This window comes from Entelurus aequoreus, linkage group LG23 (assembly GCF_033978785.1).
Source record: "Entelurus aequoreus isolate RoL-2023_Sb linkage group LG23, RoL_Eaeq_v1.1, whole genome shotgun sequence".
Classification (NCBI taxonomy): domain Eukaryota; kingdom Metazoa; phylum Chordata; class Actinopteri; order Syngnathiformes; family Syngnathidae; genus Entelurus; species Entelurus aequoreus.
In genome coordinates, this window is record NC_084753.1 from 21,574,624 (window position 1) to 21,593,809 (window position 19,186).

The 19,186-nt window shown below is 39.1% G+C and overlaps 1 protein-coding gene across 2 annotated transcripts in view; it reads right to left on the minus strand.

Annotated features, from left to right (window-relative positions):
- The window catches only part of afg1lb (AFG1 like ATPase b), a 122,359-nt gene that overhangs the window by 48,196 nt on the left and 54,977 nt on the right, over positions 1-19,186 (minus strand). For both annotated transcript variants that reach the window (XM_062034874.1, XM_062034873.1), the window contains exon 7: positions 17,939-17,997. In XM_062034874.1, the coding sequence (XP_061890858.1) occupies positions 17,939-17,997 (59 nt within the window). The remainder of the gene's footprint in view (positions 1-17,938; positions 17,998-19,186) is intronic.

Consider the following 19,186-nt stretch of genomic DNA (forward strand, 5'->3'; position numbering starts at 1 on the left):
ATGTATATACATATATATATATATATATATATATATATATACATATATACATATATATACATATATATATATATATATATATATATATATATATATATATTTATATATATATATATATATATATATATATATATATATATATATATATATATATATATATATATATATATATATATATACAGTATATGAAATATATATGAAATACTCGAGTTGGTGAATTCTAGCTGTAAATATACTCCTCCCCTCTTAACCACGCCCCCTCCCCAACCACACCCCTGCCCCGCCCTCGCGAGGAAATTTCACGACTGGATTTGTTGCACAGGTGGCATCCTATGACAGTTCCATGCTGGAAATCACTTAACTCCTGAGAGCGGCCCATTCTTTCACAATTGTTTGTAGAAACAGTCTCCATGCCTATAAGTGCTTGATTTTATGCACCTGATTCTGAACATTTGGATGGGTGGCCAAATACTTTCGGCAATATAGTGTACAAGCCTTGGCTTCCGCCTATTCCTTTTTCGGTCATTCTTTTCCTTTTTGTGTGTGCATGTGTACGATTGTTAAAATGTATAATCTGTGCTGTTAAATTGATTACAGAAAATGGTTCATTATATGACCGATATAAACTCATTTCATTCAATTTCCTCCCACACGTAAAGAGAAGGACAAGTGATTCATCTATTTGACATGAAAGCACTGCAGACGTACAGCACATGGTGTGTCACAGCCTTGCCGCTAAATGAACTGGGAGACCGCGTCCAAACATCAACCTCTATTTTAATTGAGCCTCTTCACGGACGGTCCTTCTACCCAAGGTCTTCTCGGAAATACCGTAAACCTCTGTTTTACTTAAGAAGACGAAGGGAAGAGAGTTCAAAACAACGGGCAACTCAGATACTCCTAAAAAGTGGCTTCAGCAACTACAAAACACACACGTACGCAACATTGCGTGCAGCAAAATACCGAGGCCTGACCTTAGGGGAGCGGAACTGCAGCTCGCTGGATCAGGATAGTGACAGAATAAAGAGCGGGATAAAAGGTTAGCGTGAGGACGGGCACTGAAAAGTGGAGTGGAGAGGGAGGACAATTCGGGAGCGAATGCATCTTGGTTACAATACTGGCAGTGTCCATTAATAAAAGCTCTTAAACCCTCTATTTTACAAAACTCTGAGCTTTGCCATGGCTACAAAGAAAAAAACCAGGCCTAAACAACTGACTAGACTTTCTGGTGGAGGCTGCAGCCACATAGGCGCCGATCTACATTTCTGCCAGTGGGTGCTCGGTGTGTGTGTATTAAAGGCCTACTGAAATGAATTTTTTTCATTTAAACGGGGATAGCAGATCCATTCTATTTGTCATACTTGATCATTTCGCGAAATTGCCATATTTTTGCTGAAAGGATTTAGTAGAGAACATCGACGATAAAGTTCGCAACTTTTGGTCGCTGATAAAAAAAGCCTTGCCTGTACCGGAAGTAGCGTGACGTCACAGGTTGAAAGGCTCCTCACATTTTCCCATTGTTTACACCAGCAGCGAGAGCGATCCGGACAGAGAAAGCGACGATTACCCGATTAATTTGAGCGAGGATGAAAGATTCGTGGATGAGGCACGTGAGAGTGAAGGACTAGAGTGCAGTGCAGGACGTATCTTTTTTCGCTCTGACCGTAACTTAGATACAAGGGTTCATTGGATTCCACACTTTCTCCTTTTTCTATTGTGGATCACGGATTTGTATTTTAAACCACCTCGGATACTATATCCTCTTGAAAATGAGAGTCGAGAACGCGAAATGGACATTCACAGTGACTTTTATCTCCACGACAATACATCGGCGAAGCACTTTAGCTACGGAGATAACGTGATAGCATCGGGCTTAACTGCAGATAGAAACAAAAGAAATAAACCCCTGACTGGAAGGATAGACAGAAAATCAACAATACTATTAAACACTGGACCTGTAACTACACGGTTAATGCTTTCCAGCCTGGCGAAGCTCAATGCTGTTGCTAACGACGCCATTGAAGCTAACTTAGCTACGGGACCTCACAGAGCTATGCTAAAAACATTAGCTATCCACCTACGCCAGCCCTCATCTGCTCATCAACACCCGTGCTCACCTGCGTTCCAGCGATCGACGGCGCGACGAAGGACTTCACCCGATCATCGATGCGGTCGGCAGCTAGCGTCGGATAGCGCGTCTGCTATCCAACTCAAAGTCCTCCTGGTTGTGTTGCTGCAGCCAGCCGCTAATACACCGATCCCACCTACAGCTTTCTTTTTTGCAGTCTCCATTGTTCATTAAACAAATTGCAAAAGATTCACCAACACAGATGTCCAGAATACTGTGGAATTTTGCGATGAAAACAGAGCTGTTTGTATTGGATACAATGGTGTCCGAATACTTCCGTTTCAACCATTGACGTCACGCGCATACGTCATCATACATAGACGTTTTCAACCGGAAGTTCTCCGGGAAATTTAAAATTGCACTTTATAAGTTAACCCGGCCGAATTGGTATGTGTTGCAATGTTAAGATTTCATCATTGATATATAAACTATCAGACTGCGTGGTCGGTAGTAGTGGGTTTCAGTAGGCCTTTAATGTTGTCCCGCTACCAATATTTTGGTACCGGTACCAAAAGTATTTTGGTACTAATCGGTACTTTTCTAAATAAACGGGACCACAAAAAATGTCATGATTGGCTTTATTTTAACAAAAAAAAATCATAGGGTACATCAAACATATGTTTCTTATTGCAATTTTGTCCCTAAATAAAATAGTGAACATACAAGACAACTTGTCTTTTATTAGTAAGTAAGCTAAATGGATGGATAAGTAAGCAAACAAAGGCTCCTAATTTATTCTGCTGACGTATGCAGTAACATATTGTGTCATTTTCCATTCTATTATTTTGTCAACATTATTAAGGACAAGTGGTAGAAAATGAATTATTGGTAACACTTTAGTATGGGGAACATATTGTAAGTAACAAAGACTTAATTTAGAGTGATTTGGTTAGGGTTAAGGTTAGAGGGTTAGGGTTAGGGCCATGCAGAATAAGGCATTAATAAGTACTTAATGACTAATTAAGAGCCAATATGTTACTAATTTGCATGTTAATAAGCAACTAATTAATGGTGAATATGTTCCCCATACTTAAGTTTTACCGAATTATTAATCTACTTGTTCATTTACTGTTAATATCTGCTTACTTTCTCTTTTAACATGTTCTATCTACACTTCTGTTAAAATGTAATGATCACTTATTCTTCTGTTGTTTGGATACTTTACATTAGTTTTGGATGATACCACAAGTTTGGGTATCAATCCTCATGTGTCCAGGGACGTATTTCCTGAGTTTATAAACATAATATACATTAAAAAAAAACAAGAGAAGATTTTGTCATGTTAAAAAATTTCGATGTAATCATAGTAGTATCGACTAGATACGCTATTGCACGTTGTATCATTACAGTGGATGTTAGGTGTAGATCCACCAATGGCGTTTGTTTATATTGTAGCGTCCCGGAAGAGTTGGCGCTTCAGGGAATTCTGGGAATTTGTTTTGTGGTGTTTATTTCGTGTTGCGGTGCAAATATTCTTCCAAAATGCGTTTGTGGTCGTTGTTTGGTGTGGTTTCACAATATGGCACATGTTTATGACAGTGTCGGGGTTGCTTATACTGCCACCCTTAGTGTGACATGTATGGCTGTTGAGTAAGTATGCCCTTCATTCGAGTCAAGAAGATTGTGTCATTAGTTTATTTTCGGGCATAATGAAATCTTGGTTGGACTCTATTAGTTATAGACTACCGTATTTTTCGGACTATAAGTCGCAGTTTTTTTCATAGTTTGGCCGGGGGTGGGACTTATACTCAGGAGCGACTTATGTGTGAAATTATTAACACATTATCGTAAAATATCAAATAATATTATTTAGCTCATTCACGTAAGAGACTAGACGTATAAGATTTCATGGGATTTAGCGATGAGGAGTGACAGATTGTTTGGTAAACGTATAGCATGTTCTATATGTTATAGTTATTTGAATGACTCTCAGCATAATGTCTCGTTAACATACCAGGCACGTTCTCAGTTGGTTATTTATGCGTCATTTAATGTACACTTATTCAGCCTGTTGTTCACTATTCTACTTTTCTTCTTTATTTATTTTAAATTGCCTTTCAAATGTCATAGTAGAATTTCTGACCTTTGAACTATATTTCATGTCTGTCAAGAATGTACGCTCATTTCATTTCTCTTCTATTCTGGCCAAAGTTTAATATGAAGTCATGCCAACCAGTCTTTAAAATGTTTTGATTGTCTAAGTATGACTAAGAGATTTGAGGTTGTTATGGAACAGACAGGTCGAAAACAACAAAACCGTGACGCAAGAGGAAAACAGATCGACGCACGAAGAAACAGATAAAATGGCCAGGAGACCAGGACTCGAGAGAGATTGCTTTTGTTGTGTGTCCTCCGGAGGACGTCTGTTTGTTTGCAGGGACAAAACAATCCAACTTATGCACTTTTGACTATGAGTAAATAAACTTTTTGTACTAAATTCACTTTTGTTGCTGTTTAAGCTTCGGACAATCCACTACATGTCTATTCTTGGTGTTGGGATTTATCAAATAAATTTCCCCCAAAAATGCGACTTATACTCCAGCTCAACTTAAATTTGTTTTTTTCCTTCTTTTTTATGCATTTTCGGCCGGTGCGACTTATACTCCGGAGCGATTTATACTCCGAAAAATACGGTATATCATTTGTGACTATGTAAAAAGGACCAAACCGGTCATGATTTATCGAAAATTATTTTATAGATTGACAGTTGCCATCAATCCCACGTGGGTGCTGGGTATTGTCCGGCACCTATGAGCAGCCACACTCAAATGATATAGTCAAAACTAAAAAGTAGAGATTTGGGTTGCAGAGGGAACCGCAAAGAGGGTTCCGTCTAATCAGAAGTCAATAGTTAAATAAAGACGTCAACCCAAGCGGACAGAAGAGGTGGATTAACCTCGTCCTCTTCAGGCCAGGTGACCGGGTGGAAATGTCACAGGCTATCTTTAAAAAACTTTTAACACCATCATTCACCCTATTCAGGCACGACAGCGACATGCACCGGGGAGGAGGGCCCGCACCCCTGCAAGCATTAATTCAATCCATTAAGGGTCAGCTAGTTAGCGGCGTGACCCCCGCGGAAAAAAACACGCTTTAACTTTCCGCGGCGGATCGCTATAGAGGGGACCGGGGTGAACTCGCCGAAAAAAGAGCCCCCCACCCCGACAAAACCAGATGGCCTCACAAAAGGAAACATGGACGGCTGAAAGCGAGGAGGTAGTGCGGGGCAGAGGGAGACAACAGGCATTCAGGACCTTGATGAGGGTGGATTAAAGAGCGTGAGGGTGCTGCTCGGTGTGGACTTCTGGAGATGCAACATTACAACACTTCATCTTGTTAAAGGACTCAGATGACCCTCATTTCAATAACAAGTTCTCTTTTTGTAGTTTTTTGCTCCTGAAAATGAATCTGGCAGTCATTCCCCATAATATCAATAAGCATTTGAGTAGATAACTACCGTTTTTTTCCGGACCATAGGGCACCGCTTGATGGATTGTCGGCGCATTAAACATACGAGTATTATTATGGTGTGTGTATAAGGTAAGACATATTATCTGGTGTTTTGTACCGCAATATAATGCAAAAGCAACTTTTCTTACCTTCTGGTACTTGCTGATCTGTATTTGGGATCTGCATAAATCCTGAAAAAGGCGCACTGCCGACGAATGGTCTATTTCTGATCTTTTTTCATATATATGGCGCACCGGATTATAGGGCGCATTAAAGGAGTCATATATATATTTGTTTTTTCTAAATTGAAACACTTCCTTGTGGTCGACAATAGTGGTCCCCAACCTTTTTTGCACCAGGGACCGGTATAATGTAGGCGGGTGGCAAACTACATTAATTGTTCCACGTGTGGCAGATAGATATAGCAAATAAGTGCATGAAAAATTAATACATGAAAAAATTCACCATAACATTCAATTAGTGGGAGCCCCTGGCCTTTTCCCTTTGCAAAAAAGCTCTTCGTAGACTTTTGTTTTTTGCTAATTTTTTGCTAGTAGTGGGCTTTTTTTTGGCTTTAGTATCTAATGCATACTTGCCAACCTTGAGACCTCCAATATCGGGAGGTTGGGCGGGGGTGGTTGGGGGCGTGGTTATTTACAGCTAGAATTCACCAACTCGAGTATTTCATATATATTTCATATATATATATATATATATATATATATATATATATATATATATATATATATATATATATATATATATGAAATACTTGACTTTCAGTGAATTCTAGCTATATATATATATATATATATATATATATATTTTATTTACATATAAATAAAAGAAATACTTGAATTTCAGTGTTCCGGTGGCTATCCATTAGATGGCAGTATTGTCCTGTTTAACTTCTCCGTTCATGACTGAGTATATCATTTCGGCCACCGTGTTCAATGGAGAAGTCTGTTCTACAAAATTTACAGGCAACATACACCTTCCCCTTCGAACTGTCCTGGATGAACTGAAATTATTGTTTCCATTCGTTTTGGAACTTGCAAGCATATTTCTTCATCTTGCTCGTCGACGGCGTCGCCATGTCTGTAATTTCCTCGTTCTTCTGCTTCGTCTCCTTGTTGTGTGCGCAGTTGTGCACTCTACTCTCTAAAAGCCCTAGATGTTATGACGTAATTGGGCAGGCAAGCTGTTTATATTGTGGGAAAGCGGACGTGAGAACAGGCTGTCCCCACTCAGTCTCAGGTCCGCATTGAGCTGGAGGGGGCGTGGCCACCAGCTCCGGCTGAATACCGGGAGTTTGTCGGGAGAAAATCTCTGCCGGGAGGTTGTCGGGAGAGGCGCTGAATACTGGGATTCTCCCGCTAAAAACGGGAGGGTTGGCAAGTATGATCTAATGGGTTATAGGAGATAGATCACATTTAAGGACAAGACCATGGATATACTGTATAAGAAAGCTAGAAATACTTGCCATTAGATCTGTGGATTTGTATTTCCATTCTAAAAGTTATGTATTCATATTTTGTGCAATAGTTCATACGTAGATACACTGTTAGCTTTTTAGGTCCAATTTTCGATGCGTAAATATATCTGTTATTGCTAACTACTTGTGTAATAGGACTTTGTGCAATAATACCAGCACTTTAACTTACTAGGCCAAAGGAGATGTGTATTTCCTTCCTTCAGCACAAGTATTATATGCAACAATTTAACACATCTCCATCTGCCTTATGCACTTTAACTACTATGGTCACTTTGTTCTTGATCCGCCCTGATCTTAGGTCATCAACCTACCGCAGACTGCAGATGGAACCTAGCTTTTGGCTACGATGTGGCACCTTTAGATTTCATGTTTATTAATGTGCATTGACCCATGTAACGAAGATGTAACAAATATAGCAAATGGCGACTTCCTATCAGGAGTTTTATAATACATCTATCTATGAACAAGCTTATTGGTGTGTCTGGTGGGACTGGCGAAAGTTAAGTAGTAGAAAATGCGGTCGGTTATAAATTAGTTAATGTCTCTGTGCGGCTCGGTAGCAAATGCGTCACGGACCGGTGCCGGTGCCCGGACCGGTGGTTGGGGACCACTGGTCTACATAACATGTAATGGTGTTTTTTTGGTCAAAATGTTGCATATATTATGTTTTACAAATCATCTTCAAGACGCTTTCTGTTTTGTGGGCGGTCTTATTTACGTGGCTCACCTTCGGCAGCGTCTTCTCCCCGTCATCTTTGTTGTAGCGGTGTAGCGTGCAAGGACGGGAGTGGAAGAAGTGTCAAAAAGATGGCGCTAACAGTTTTAATGACATTCAGACTTTACTTATATAAATAACAACCACACCGGAAATGTGTCACGTGAGAAACCGTCCGACCGGAACTCTCTAATAACTAAAGTTCCTTGGGTGAATAATGTAAACTGACTACACCAGTATGTTTTAACGATTTCATGGGGAGTTTACTGACAGATATAAGTAAGAACTTTACACGACTTTATATTAGAAATGGCAACAGCAGAGGATGAATGTCCCATAAAAAGAAGATAGAGAAAAAGAAGAAGCTTATAGACTACGACGTCGGCACGGACGCGCGCAATTTTTCAGGGTTTATGCAGATCCCAAATACAGATCAGCAAGTACCAGAAGGTAAGAAACATTGCTTTTGCATTATATTGCGATACAAAACACCAGATAATATGTCTTACCTTATACACACACCATAATAATACCCGTATGTTTAATGCGCCGACAATCCATCAAGCGGTGCGGCTTCATAGCTTACTAATACTAAAATATTTTGATAAGATTTTTGAGCGCGTTGTGTAATGTTCTATATTTTCAATGGAACATTTAAACATTTAATGTTGGTGTCGTTTACTTGAGACCCATCATAGTGCAGCCTACACTTATCTTTTATGTTTGACTGCCATCTACTGGTCACACTTATCATTACACCATGTACCAAATAAAATAGCTTCGAGGTCGGTAAACTCAACCGAACGTATTCCTTACATTAGGCGCACCGGGTTATAAGGCGCACTGTCAAGTATTGAGGGAAAAAAATTATTTTAAGTGCGCCTTATAATCCGGAAAATATGTGTTCTTAGTGTGATGTCATCTACAGAAGCGGAGCCCATTTCCCAGCATAGACAGTGGATAAAGGAATGTAAAACAATTATTTTAATCACTTTATTACATGTTTTTGTCGCTCTGGTCCACGATTACTTCCGAGTGGTTATGGTTGTGTGTGTGACAATGATTGGTACTTTAACTTTAACTCTCGGAGCAAAAAATAAATACAAATATGATATAATATACAGTATAGTAGGGCTTGGAATATTTGGGCAATACACCATTCGATTTGATTCGATTCTGGCGGTAACTATTCGATTCAAAACGATTCTCGATTCAAAATCAATACTTTTTTAAATAACATTGGATATATACAAATAACGTTCTATAATTAACTACATTCCTCCATAATATAGATAAATAGTTGTGATAAATTTCTCTATTACGTAAAAGAAAACTGGTGTTGTTTAATTAAATTGTACTCAAACATTTGATAAAGTCAAATACAAATTAGGCAACAAGAGAAGTATCTCACCCATCTCTTTCAATAGTAAATATGTACAGCATATATGATTTTCCTGAGTGGCTGCACAGGACAGATTAAATATATACATACTGTATATACATATATATATATATATATATATATATATATATATATATATATATATATATATATATATATATATATATATATATATATATATATATATATATATATATATATATATATATATATATATATATATATGTATGTGTGGGAAAAAAATCACAAGACTATTTCATCTCTACAGGCCTGTTTCATAAGGGGTTTCCTCAATCATCAGGAGATTTAAATCTCTACCACGGTATCGAGCACTATTTTTTTGTTTTGATAATATAATTAAGACATATATATATATATATATATATTAAGGGTGTAACGGTACACAAAAATTTCGGTTCGGTACGTACCTTGGTTTAGAGGTCACGGTTCGGTTCATTTTCGGTACAGTAAGAAAACAACAAAATATAAATGTTTTGGTTATTTATTTACCAAATTTGTAAACAATGGCTTTATCCTTTTAACGTTGGGAACACTATAATAATTCTGCCCAAAAATAGAAATCGCTCTGTGCGTGTTCCAATTCAATTATTGAGTGTCTCTGGTTATTGTTTAAATCTCAGCTCAGATAATGCAGTTCTCGGAGAAAGGTTTTGGAGAGTAAAGCAGTCCAGTCCATGTGCTGCGGTTAAGGGTGAAAATGTGTAAAGGGTTGGCTCGAGAGCCTCCTACCAGCCCAGACAGAACAGGTGGTGGGGTTCCTGGCTGGAATCTCCCAAGAACGATCCTTGGACTAGATGCTTTTTATCCTTAGCTCGCCATCATAAAGAGAAGCCTGGCCTGTGTAAAAACCAGGACCATCCTTATAAATCAATGTGTACACAAATCAAATATCTTCATGAAATAACACTAATTGCATTATAAAGTATTCAGAACAGGTTCTAGTTTTTTCCTCAATATTGTACAATATAAATCAACATACATGTCAGAATCACAATATGCAATAAAGTGCTAAAATAACCATTAGCAGCATAAATATGACCTATACAATTCGGTCAGTGCACTAAATGTGCTTATTATCAAACACACTCAAAACGTACATTCAATACACAATAATTATCATTGGTTCAAGTCATAGACCTTGTATATGGACGACTGAGAAATATGCCACAAAGACTGTTGCAATGAAACAATGGAAGAAAGACTAATATATTTTCATAAACATGGACTCACCAACTCCGCATCTACAGTCACACACAGCTTAATGACCAAAAATCCGGCGCTGGTAGTCGGCTCTATAAAGTTAACAAATAGGCATTTAGTTTAGAATCCCGTCAGCACAATATTTCGGGTGAAAACGAGAATAAAAACCTACATCGAGCAGAAATACAATCTGTTTCCCATCACGTCCTGTCTACTTGCCATTTCCTGCTACCGGTAGCAAGAGCCTAATAGTCTCCGCAAAAGTATGTATTTGACACCTGCGTTACACAAGCATGCCGTGTGTTGTGCCTCGGTGTGCATTGTTTACACAACATGCGGTACGCTACTTATGTCCGTCCGTGCAGTGCGCTACTTAATATGTTCGTGTGGAAACTCGTTCGGTACACCTCCGAACCGAACCGAACCCCCCGTACCGAAACAGTTCAATACAAATACACGTACCGTTACACCCTTAATATATATATATGTGTATATATATATATATATATATATATATATATATATATATATATATATATATATATATATATATATATATATATACACACACATATATATATACATACATATATATATATATATATATATATATATATATATATATATATATATATATATATATATATATATATATATATATATATATATATATATATATATATATATATATATATATATATATATATATATATACATGCATATACATACAGTCGTGGTCAAAAGTTTACATACACTTCTGTTCACTTCAATGTCATGACTGTCTTGAGTTTCCAATCATTTCTACAACTCTTATTTTTTTGTGATAGAGTGATTGGAGTACATACTTGTTGGTCACAAAAAAACATTCATGAAGTTTGGTTCTTTTATGAATTTATTATGGGTCTATTGAAAATGTGAGCAAATCTGCTGGGTCAAAAGTATACATACAGCAATGTTAATATTTGGTTACAAGTCCCTTGTCAAGTTTCACTGCACTAAAGCGCTTTTGGTAACCATCCTCAAACTACTGGCAAGCTTCTGGTTGAATTGTTGACCACTCCTCTTGACAAAATTGGTGCAGTTCAGCTAAATTTGTTGGTTTTCTGACATGGACTTGTTTCTTCAGCATTGCCCACACATTTAAGTCAAGACTTTGGGAAGGCCATTCTAAAACCTTAATTCTAGCCGGATTTAGCCATTACTCTATTACTTTTGACGTGTGTTTGGGGTCATTGTCCTGTTGGAACACCCAACTGCGCCCAAGACCCAACCTCCGGGCTGATGATTTTAGGTTGTCCTGAAGAATTTGGAGGTAATCCTCCTTTTTCATTGTCCCATTTACTCTCTGTAAAGCACCAGTTCCATTGGCAGCAAAACAGGCCTGGAGCATAATACTACCACCAACATGCTTGACGGTAGGCTTGGTGTTCCTGGGATTAAAGGCCTCACCTTCTCTCAATCAAACAGATTGCTGGGTGTTGTGGCCAAACAGCTCAATGTTTGTTTCATCTGACATGGACAAAGATAAGACTTTCTGGAGGAAAGTTCTGTGGTCTTTATTATTTATTTATTTAAATTGTTTGTGTTACAAATTGAGTACAGGAAGTGAACAAATGTGTTGCATGTTTACAATTTTAACACTAATTTAGGTGGTTTATTTTTTCTCTGTAGCTATTTAAAAAAATATAAACACAGTCATAGTTTGCATTTGTTGTGTTGTTTTATTCCACATATTCATTTAATTAAATACACCTATAAATAGGAGGAACAAATAGGAAAATTGACAACTAAACTGCAAGAGTATTTTTCATTTAATCTTTATTGCACTTTTTCTGCCTTTTTATGAACTTATATCTACTTTCTAATTAGGTATCCATTGTCATTTAAAGAATATAAACACCATTATGTGTATAAAAATAAACTCTAAAGTGGAGAGCAAATCAGAAAATTGCCATCAAAGTTCATCAGTATTTTCAGTGTTGGCATTAACGCGTCTTTTTACGCATTGAAATCAGAAAAGATGCAAATTTCCGGAAAGAAGGAAGAAAAAAGTGAATGAATGTTTGTTTATAACTGAATACATTTTATTTTGTATAATTTTTTTTATGAATTAAGTAATGTTTATGACAACCTTTTTCCAAAACATAGTATAAAATGTGAGATATAACAAGATAATGCATACATTTATCATTTGTTTTCAAAACGCTTACAAAAAAGTGGGAGCCCAAAAATTTACTGTGGGACCCCATTTTTATGACTTGATGGGGTCCCAGGACCCCATTTTGAAAATTCCTAGAGATGGTTCATTCATCTTTTTATAAAATTTTTTGTGTGTATTTTTCTTTGCAAATAAGTGTACTCCTCTCATTGGTATTTTTTGTGTGTGAATCTTTATGTGTAAGAAATTGCTATAAAATGGAAAAGGAGGAGGTTAAAAGGGGTACGCCTAAAATATGAGATGTACCATATTGTAACATGCATGTTCAAAATAAATTAAAACCATAAACATTAAAATACTTTTTAATATTTTTTTTTCAAAATCTTTCTATTTAAAATATTGTTAAACAGTTCAGTTCAGTTTTAATTTATTTGGAACATGCATAGGATACAATGTAATTCATCACATCTTTCCAGTTGTTTCATTACAGTACGTCCGAAAAGGAGTAGGAAGAAGCAGAGCTTATTTAATTCTACCCCTTTTCATACCATAGCAATTTTATCCAATTTTCTTGTTCTCTGTAACAGAACAGTGAACAAACAAATAATAAATAAATAATATACTATTGTAAGCAAACAAATATTAAATACATAAATAATCTGTCTCAATTAAAAATTAAAAATAAACGAGAAAAAAAGGGTTTAAGATTTTCATCATAATTCTTGTTCTATGTTAATTAATTCTGTGTTAAAGTTAATTACAATTAACTTTTTATGTTGATTCAATTGTTAAAAAATATGTCTTAAACAAATACACAATAAATAAAAAAAAGTAGTTGAAAATGTGTTATGGTGTTTTATTGTTATATTAAATATGAATATAGAGGAGACAAAATTCAAATGTAACTTATAGTTCTTCTTCCTATTCCTTTTTGGACATGCTGTAACAAGAAACTGGAAATATGCGATGCACCCGTATGTATGTCTGAAATAAATTAAAACCATAACCAAGCCAAACAGCTAAAATTATACACAAACAAACTATAATCTGCTACTCAAGAATACACAACAATTCTTCTCAACAAAAGAGGAGAATTATAATCTTAGAGAAAAATTTTATTTAAAACATTTGTACGCGCATACAACACTTAAGACCTTCAGTACATCAGTATGTGGAATTAAATGATGGAATGGATTAACCAATGTTTTGGACACTCGGGTGAAGAGATGGGCGGAGCTTTCTACCGATCACCACCTGGTGGTGAGTTGGCTGCGATGGTGGGGGAGGATGCCGGACAGACCTGGCAGGCCCAAACGCATTGTGAGGGTTTGCTGGGAACGTCTGGCAGAGTCTCCTGTCAGAGAGAATTTCAATTCCCACCTCCGGAAGAACTTTGAACATGTCACGAGGGAGGTGCTGGACATTGAGTCCGAGTGGACCATGTTACGCACCTCTATTGTTGAGGCGGCTGATTGGAGCTGTGGCCGCAAGGTAGTTGGTGTCTGTCGTGGCGGTAATCCTAGAACCCGTTGGTGGACACCGGCGGTGAGGGATGCCGTCAAGCTAAAGAAGGAGTCCTATCGGGTTCTTTTGGCACATAGGACTCCTGAGGCAGCGGACAGGTTCCGACAGGCCAAACGGTGTGCGGCTTTTACACGGGAGGAGTTCGGGGAAGCCATAGAAAACGACTTCCGGACGGCTTCGAAGCGATTCTGGACCACCAGCCGCCGCCTCAGGAAGGGGAAGCAGTGCACTATCAACACCGTGTATGGTGAGGATGGTGTTCTGCTGACCTCGACTGCGGATGTTGTGGATCGGTGGAAGGAATACTTCGAAGACCTCCTCAATCCCACCAACACGTCTTCCTATCAGGAAGCAGGGCCTGGGGAATCTGTGGTGGGCTCTCTTATTTCTGGGGCTAAGGTTGCTGAGGTCGTTAAAAAGCTCCTCGGTGGCAAGGCCCCAGGGGTAGATGAGAGCCGCCCGGAGTTCCTTAAGGCTTTGGATGCTGTGGGGCTGTTTTTGACAAGACTCTGCAGCATCGCGTGGACATCGGGGGCGGTACCTCTGGATTGGCAGACCGGGGTGGTGGTTCCTCTCTTTAAGAAGGGGAACCAGAGGGTGTGTTCTAACTATCGTGGGATCACACTCCTCAGCCTTCCCGGTAAGGTCTATTCAGGTGTACTGGAGAGGAGGCTACGCCGGATAGTCGAACCTCGGATTCAGGAGGAACAGTGTGGTTTTCGTCCTGGTCGTGGAACTGTGGACCAGCTCTATACTCTCGGCAGGGTCCTTGAGGGTGCATGGGAGTTTGCCTACATGTGCTTTGTGGACTTGGAGAAGGCATTCGACCGTGTCCTTCGGGAAGTCCTGTGGGGAGTGCTTAGAGAGTATGGGGTATCGGTATGTCTGATTGTGGCGGTCCGCTCTCTGTATGATCAGTGTCAGAGCTTGGTCCGCATTGCCGGCAGTAAGTCGGACACGTTTCCAGTGAGGGTTGGACTCCGTCAAGGCTGCCCTTTGTCACCGATTCTGTTCATAACTTTTATGGACAGAATTTCTAGGCGCAGTCAAGGCGTTGAGGGGATCCGGTTTGGTGGCTGCAGGATTAGGTCTCTGATTTTTGCAGATGATGTTGTCCTGGTGGCTTCATCTGGCCAGGATCTTCAGCTCTCACTGGATCGGTTCGCAGCTGAGTGTGAAGCGACTGGGATGAGAATCAGCACCTCAAAGTCCGAGTCCATGGTTCTCGCCCGGAAAAGGGTGGAGTGCCATCTCCGGGTTGCGGAGGAGACCCTGCCCCAAGTGGAGGAGTTCAAGTACCTCGGAGTCTTGTTCACGAGTGAGGGAAGAGTGGATCGTGGGATTGACAGGCGGATTGGTGCGGCGTCTTCAGTAATGCGGACGCTGTATCGATCCGTTGTGGTGAAGAAGGAGCTGAGGCGGAAGGCAAAGCTCTTAATTTACCGGTCGATCTACGTTCCCATCCTCAGCTATGGTCAATAGCTTTGGATTATGACCGAAAGGACAAGATCACGGGTACAAGCGGCCGAAATGAGTTTCCTCCGCCGGGTGGCGGGGCTCTCCCTTAGAGATAGGGTGAGAAGCTCTGCCATCCGGGGGGAGCTCAAAAAAAGCCGCTGGTCCTCCACATCGAGAGGAGCCAGATGAGGTGGTTCGGGCATCTGGTCAGGATGCCACCCGAACGCCTCCCTAGGGAGGTGTTTAGGGCACGTCCGACCGGTAGAAGGCCACGGGGAAAACCCAGGACACGTTGGGAACATACAAATAAATAAATAATTTGTATAAATAAACGCGTATTTGTAAATATATTTTTGAGATTTGAAAATATATAAAAATAAAATGTATAAATATAAAAATGTGACATACAAATAAATCAAGAATTTGCATACATAAACGTGTATTTGTAAATATATTTTTTGAGATTTGAATATAAATAGGCTTAATTTTGTATTTCTATTGAATTTGCATATGTGGATCGCTTTTTTGCTTTTGTGTCGATGAGACATTCCTCCCACAAACCAGATGCACAAATAAATGTGACCTACACACTCCCCTGAACAACCAGCAGAGGGCAGCAGCCTGATAAGAGATCAGTATCTACATCGGGACAAGGTCATTAAACGGCATTGATACAATAAAATAAGCAGCTAGCACCGTCTTTCAGATTATTTGGATAACTTAGCATTAGCTAATACAACGCTAACCTTAGCTAGCTCAGGCCCGTTGTGCGTTCTCTCTGCAAAGACGTGGATCGTTTTTGTGCAGAGAACTCCGGGCATTTTGCATATAATGCATACAATGCTCTGTGACCCGGGACCGCTCTGGCTGCCGTGCCCTCTGCTGGTTGTTCAGGGGAGTGTGTAGGTCACATTTATTTGTGCATCTGGTTTGTGGGAGGAATGTCTCATCGACACAAAAGCAAAAAAGCGATCCACATATGCAAAATCAATACAAATACAAAATCAAGCATATTTATATTCAAATCTCAAAAATATATTTACAAATACACGTTTATACAAATTCTTGATTTATTTGTATGTCACATTTTTATATTTATAAATTTTATTCAATAATAAAAATATATTTACAAATATGCGTTTATTTATACAAATTATTTATTTATCCCTATATTAAATTTCTATTTGTATTTGTATATTTATTAATATAAGCATATGTATTAATATCATATTGATATATATATGAGTTGATGTGAGACAATTCTACTTCCAAACATAAAATCATCATACTGGTGTGATTATATGCCCGTCCATCCATCCATCCATCCATCCATTTTCTACCGCTTATTCCCTTCATGGTCGCGGGGGGCGCTGGACCCTATCTCAGCTACAATCGGGCGGAAGGCTGTGTACACCCTGGACAAGTCGCCACCTCATCGCAGGGCCAACACAGATAGACAGACAACATTCACACTCACATTCACACACTAGGGTCAATTTAGTGTTGCCAATCAACCTATCCCCAGGTGCATGTCTTTGGAGGTGGGAGGAAGCCGGAGTACCCGGAGGGAACCCACGCAGTCACGGGGAGGACATGCAAACTCCACACAGAAAGATCCCGAGGCCGGGATTGAACTCACGACTACTCAATTGATTATATGCATCAAGTGTTAATTCAAGGCTAAGGCAAAATATCGAGATATACCTGTATATCGTGTATCGTGACATGGCCTAAAAATATCGAGATATTAATAAAAGTCCATATCGCCCAGCCCAAGTTCCAAATAAAATTAAAGTCAACTCAACTCAAAACAAAAAACAAATAATGTTTGCATAATATTCTAACCTGTAACAGCGCAAATCAGACTATCATTAAAGCCCTAATAGGTGAACACTGTTTGGACTAAATGACAGCAAAAGGCGCAAGAATTCCACCCACAGCTGTTGCAAAATTCATCAAAACAGATTATTATGCAACTATCAGGATCACTCCAAACACATCAACGTTCATCTGGGATGCAAGGTGGGATAATGGCGCCGGCTACTTACAATTGCAAAGCAGTTTATTCGCTCCAGATGCAAAACGGGCCGCATCTTCGCAGTCGCCCCCCCGCCCCCCTTTTTTTTGTTGTTGTACTTTTGAAATGTAAACAGTCTGGGTTTGTGACTCGGCGGGTGCACCAAGGTTTATATGACCCTTTTCCCCCCCCTGCCTATCTTTACTTTCGCTTCTTTCTATGATCAAAGACAAGCTTTGCGACACCGTGAGAGGCATCAGCAAGCAGAGAACATCAAACTACTAAAGAGCAACTTGCAAAAAAAATAAAAAGTGTCGTATATACAGGAATATGTTAGCAACACAAGAGAGGGATGTGACTTTGTTTCTACCTTCAGCGCGGCGATGAAAGGTAGAAAGGTGTCCCTCTGAAGTCCGTTTTTGTAGAGATCTGAAAGAGGAGGGGAGGGCCGTATTAGAGGTGCTGTTTAGCCTCGTAATAATGTCATTCCCTGGCCACAGATTGGCACATAAAGTGGCTATTGATGAACTGAAGGATGAGGTTGGCGAGCTACGACAAAAGAGCTCGGGACCGGGGGGGAGAAAAATGGATTTCTCTACCGGCAGAGCGCCGGCGACATAAAATTCATTACATTCCCAAACAATGGTGGCGAGAGAAAGGACCGTCGCCTTTTCAGGGCGGACAATATCCACAGCGGCTTGTTGAATGGCGGTTTCAATTAGCTCGGCTGAAACAAATTACATCTGAAGTAGCATCCCTGATAGACAGATAAAACAGGTCGAGATTCACACACAACCCCCCCCCCCGGACAAAGACGCACAAAATGTGCCGGAGCGCACACGCAAACAAGATGAGGCTTAAGCCCTCCAGCTGCAAATGCAATGCAACTGGTTGTTGTTGATGTTTGGGATTTGGTTTGATACAATAGGACCAGGATCTCTCTATTAGCCGCTTCTATACTCCGCTGGACTGCATTGGAAGACGCATTGGAGAGTTTGGAAATATTACTTGCTGACTTTCTTACATTATAATGTAGAAAAATAAGCTAAAACCTATGTTCAGTTCAGTTTCAGTTTATTTCCAACATGCATACGATACAATGTAATGCATCACATATTTCTAGTGGTTTCATTACAGCACGTCCGAAAAGGGAGTGGGAAGAAGCAGAGTTTATTTAATCCTACCCCTTTTCATACCATAGCAATTTTATCCAATTGCCTTGTTTTCTGTAACAGAACAGTGATCAGATATATAATAAATAAATAATATACCATGGTAAACATACAAATATTAAATACATACATAGTCCATGTCTCAATAAAAGAAAGAAGGAAAAAAAGGGTTCAAGATGTTCATCATAATTCTTGTTCTGTGTACTTTGTGAACACTTGCAGTTTGAACAGTCTCTTAAACTGAATCATATTGGTGCTTTGTTTTATTTCTTTGGTTAATCCATTCCATAATTTAATCCCACATACTGATATACTAAAAGTTTTAAGTGTTGTACGCGCATACATATGTTTTAAATTAGATTTTTTCCTGTTAGGTTATATTTCTCCTCTTTTGTTGGGAAGAATTGTTGTGTATTCTTGAGTAGCAGATTATAGTTTGCTTTGTG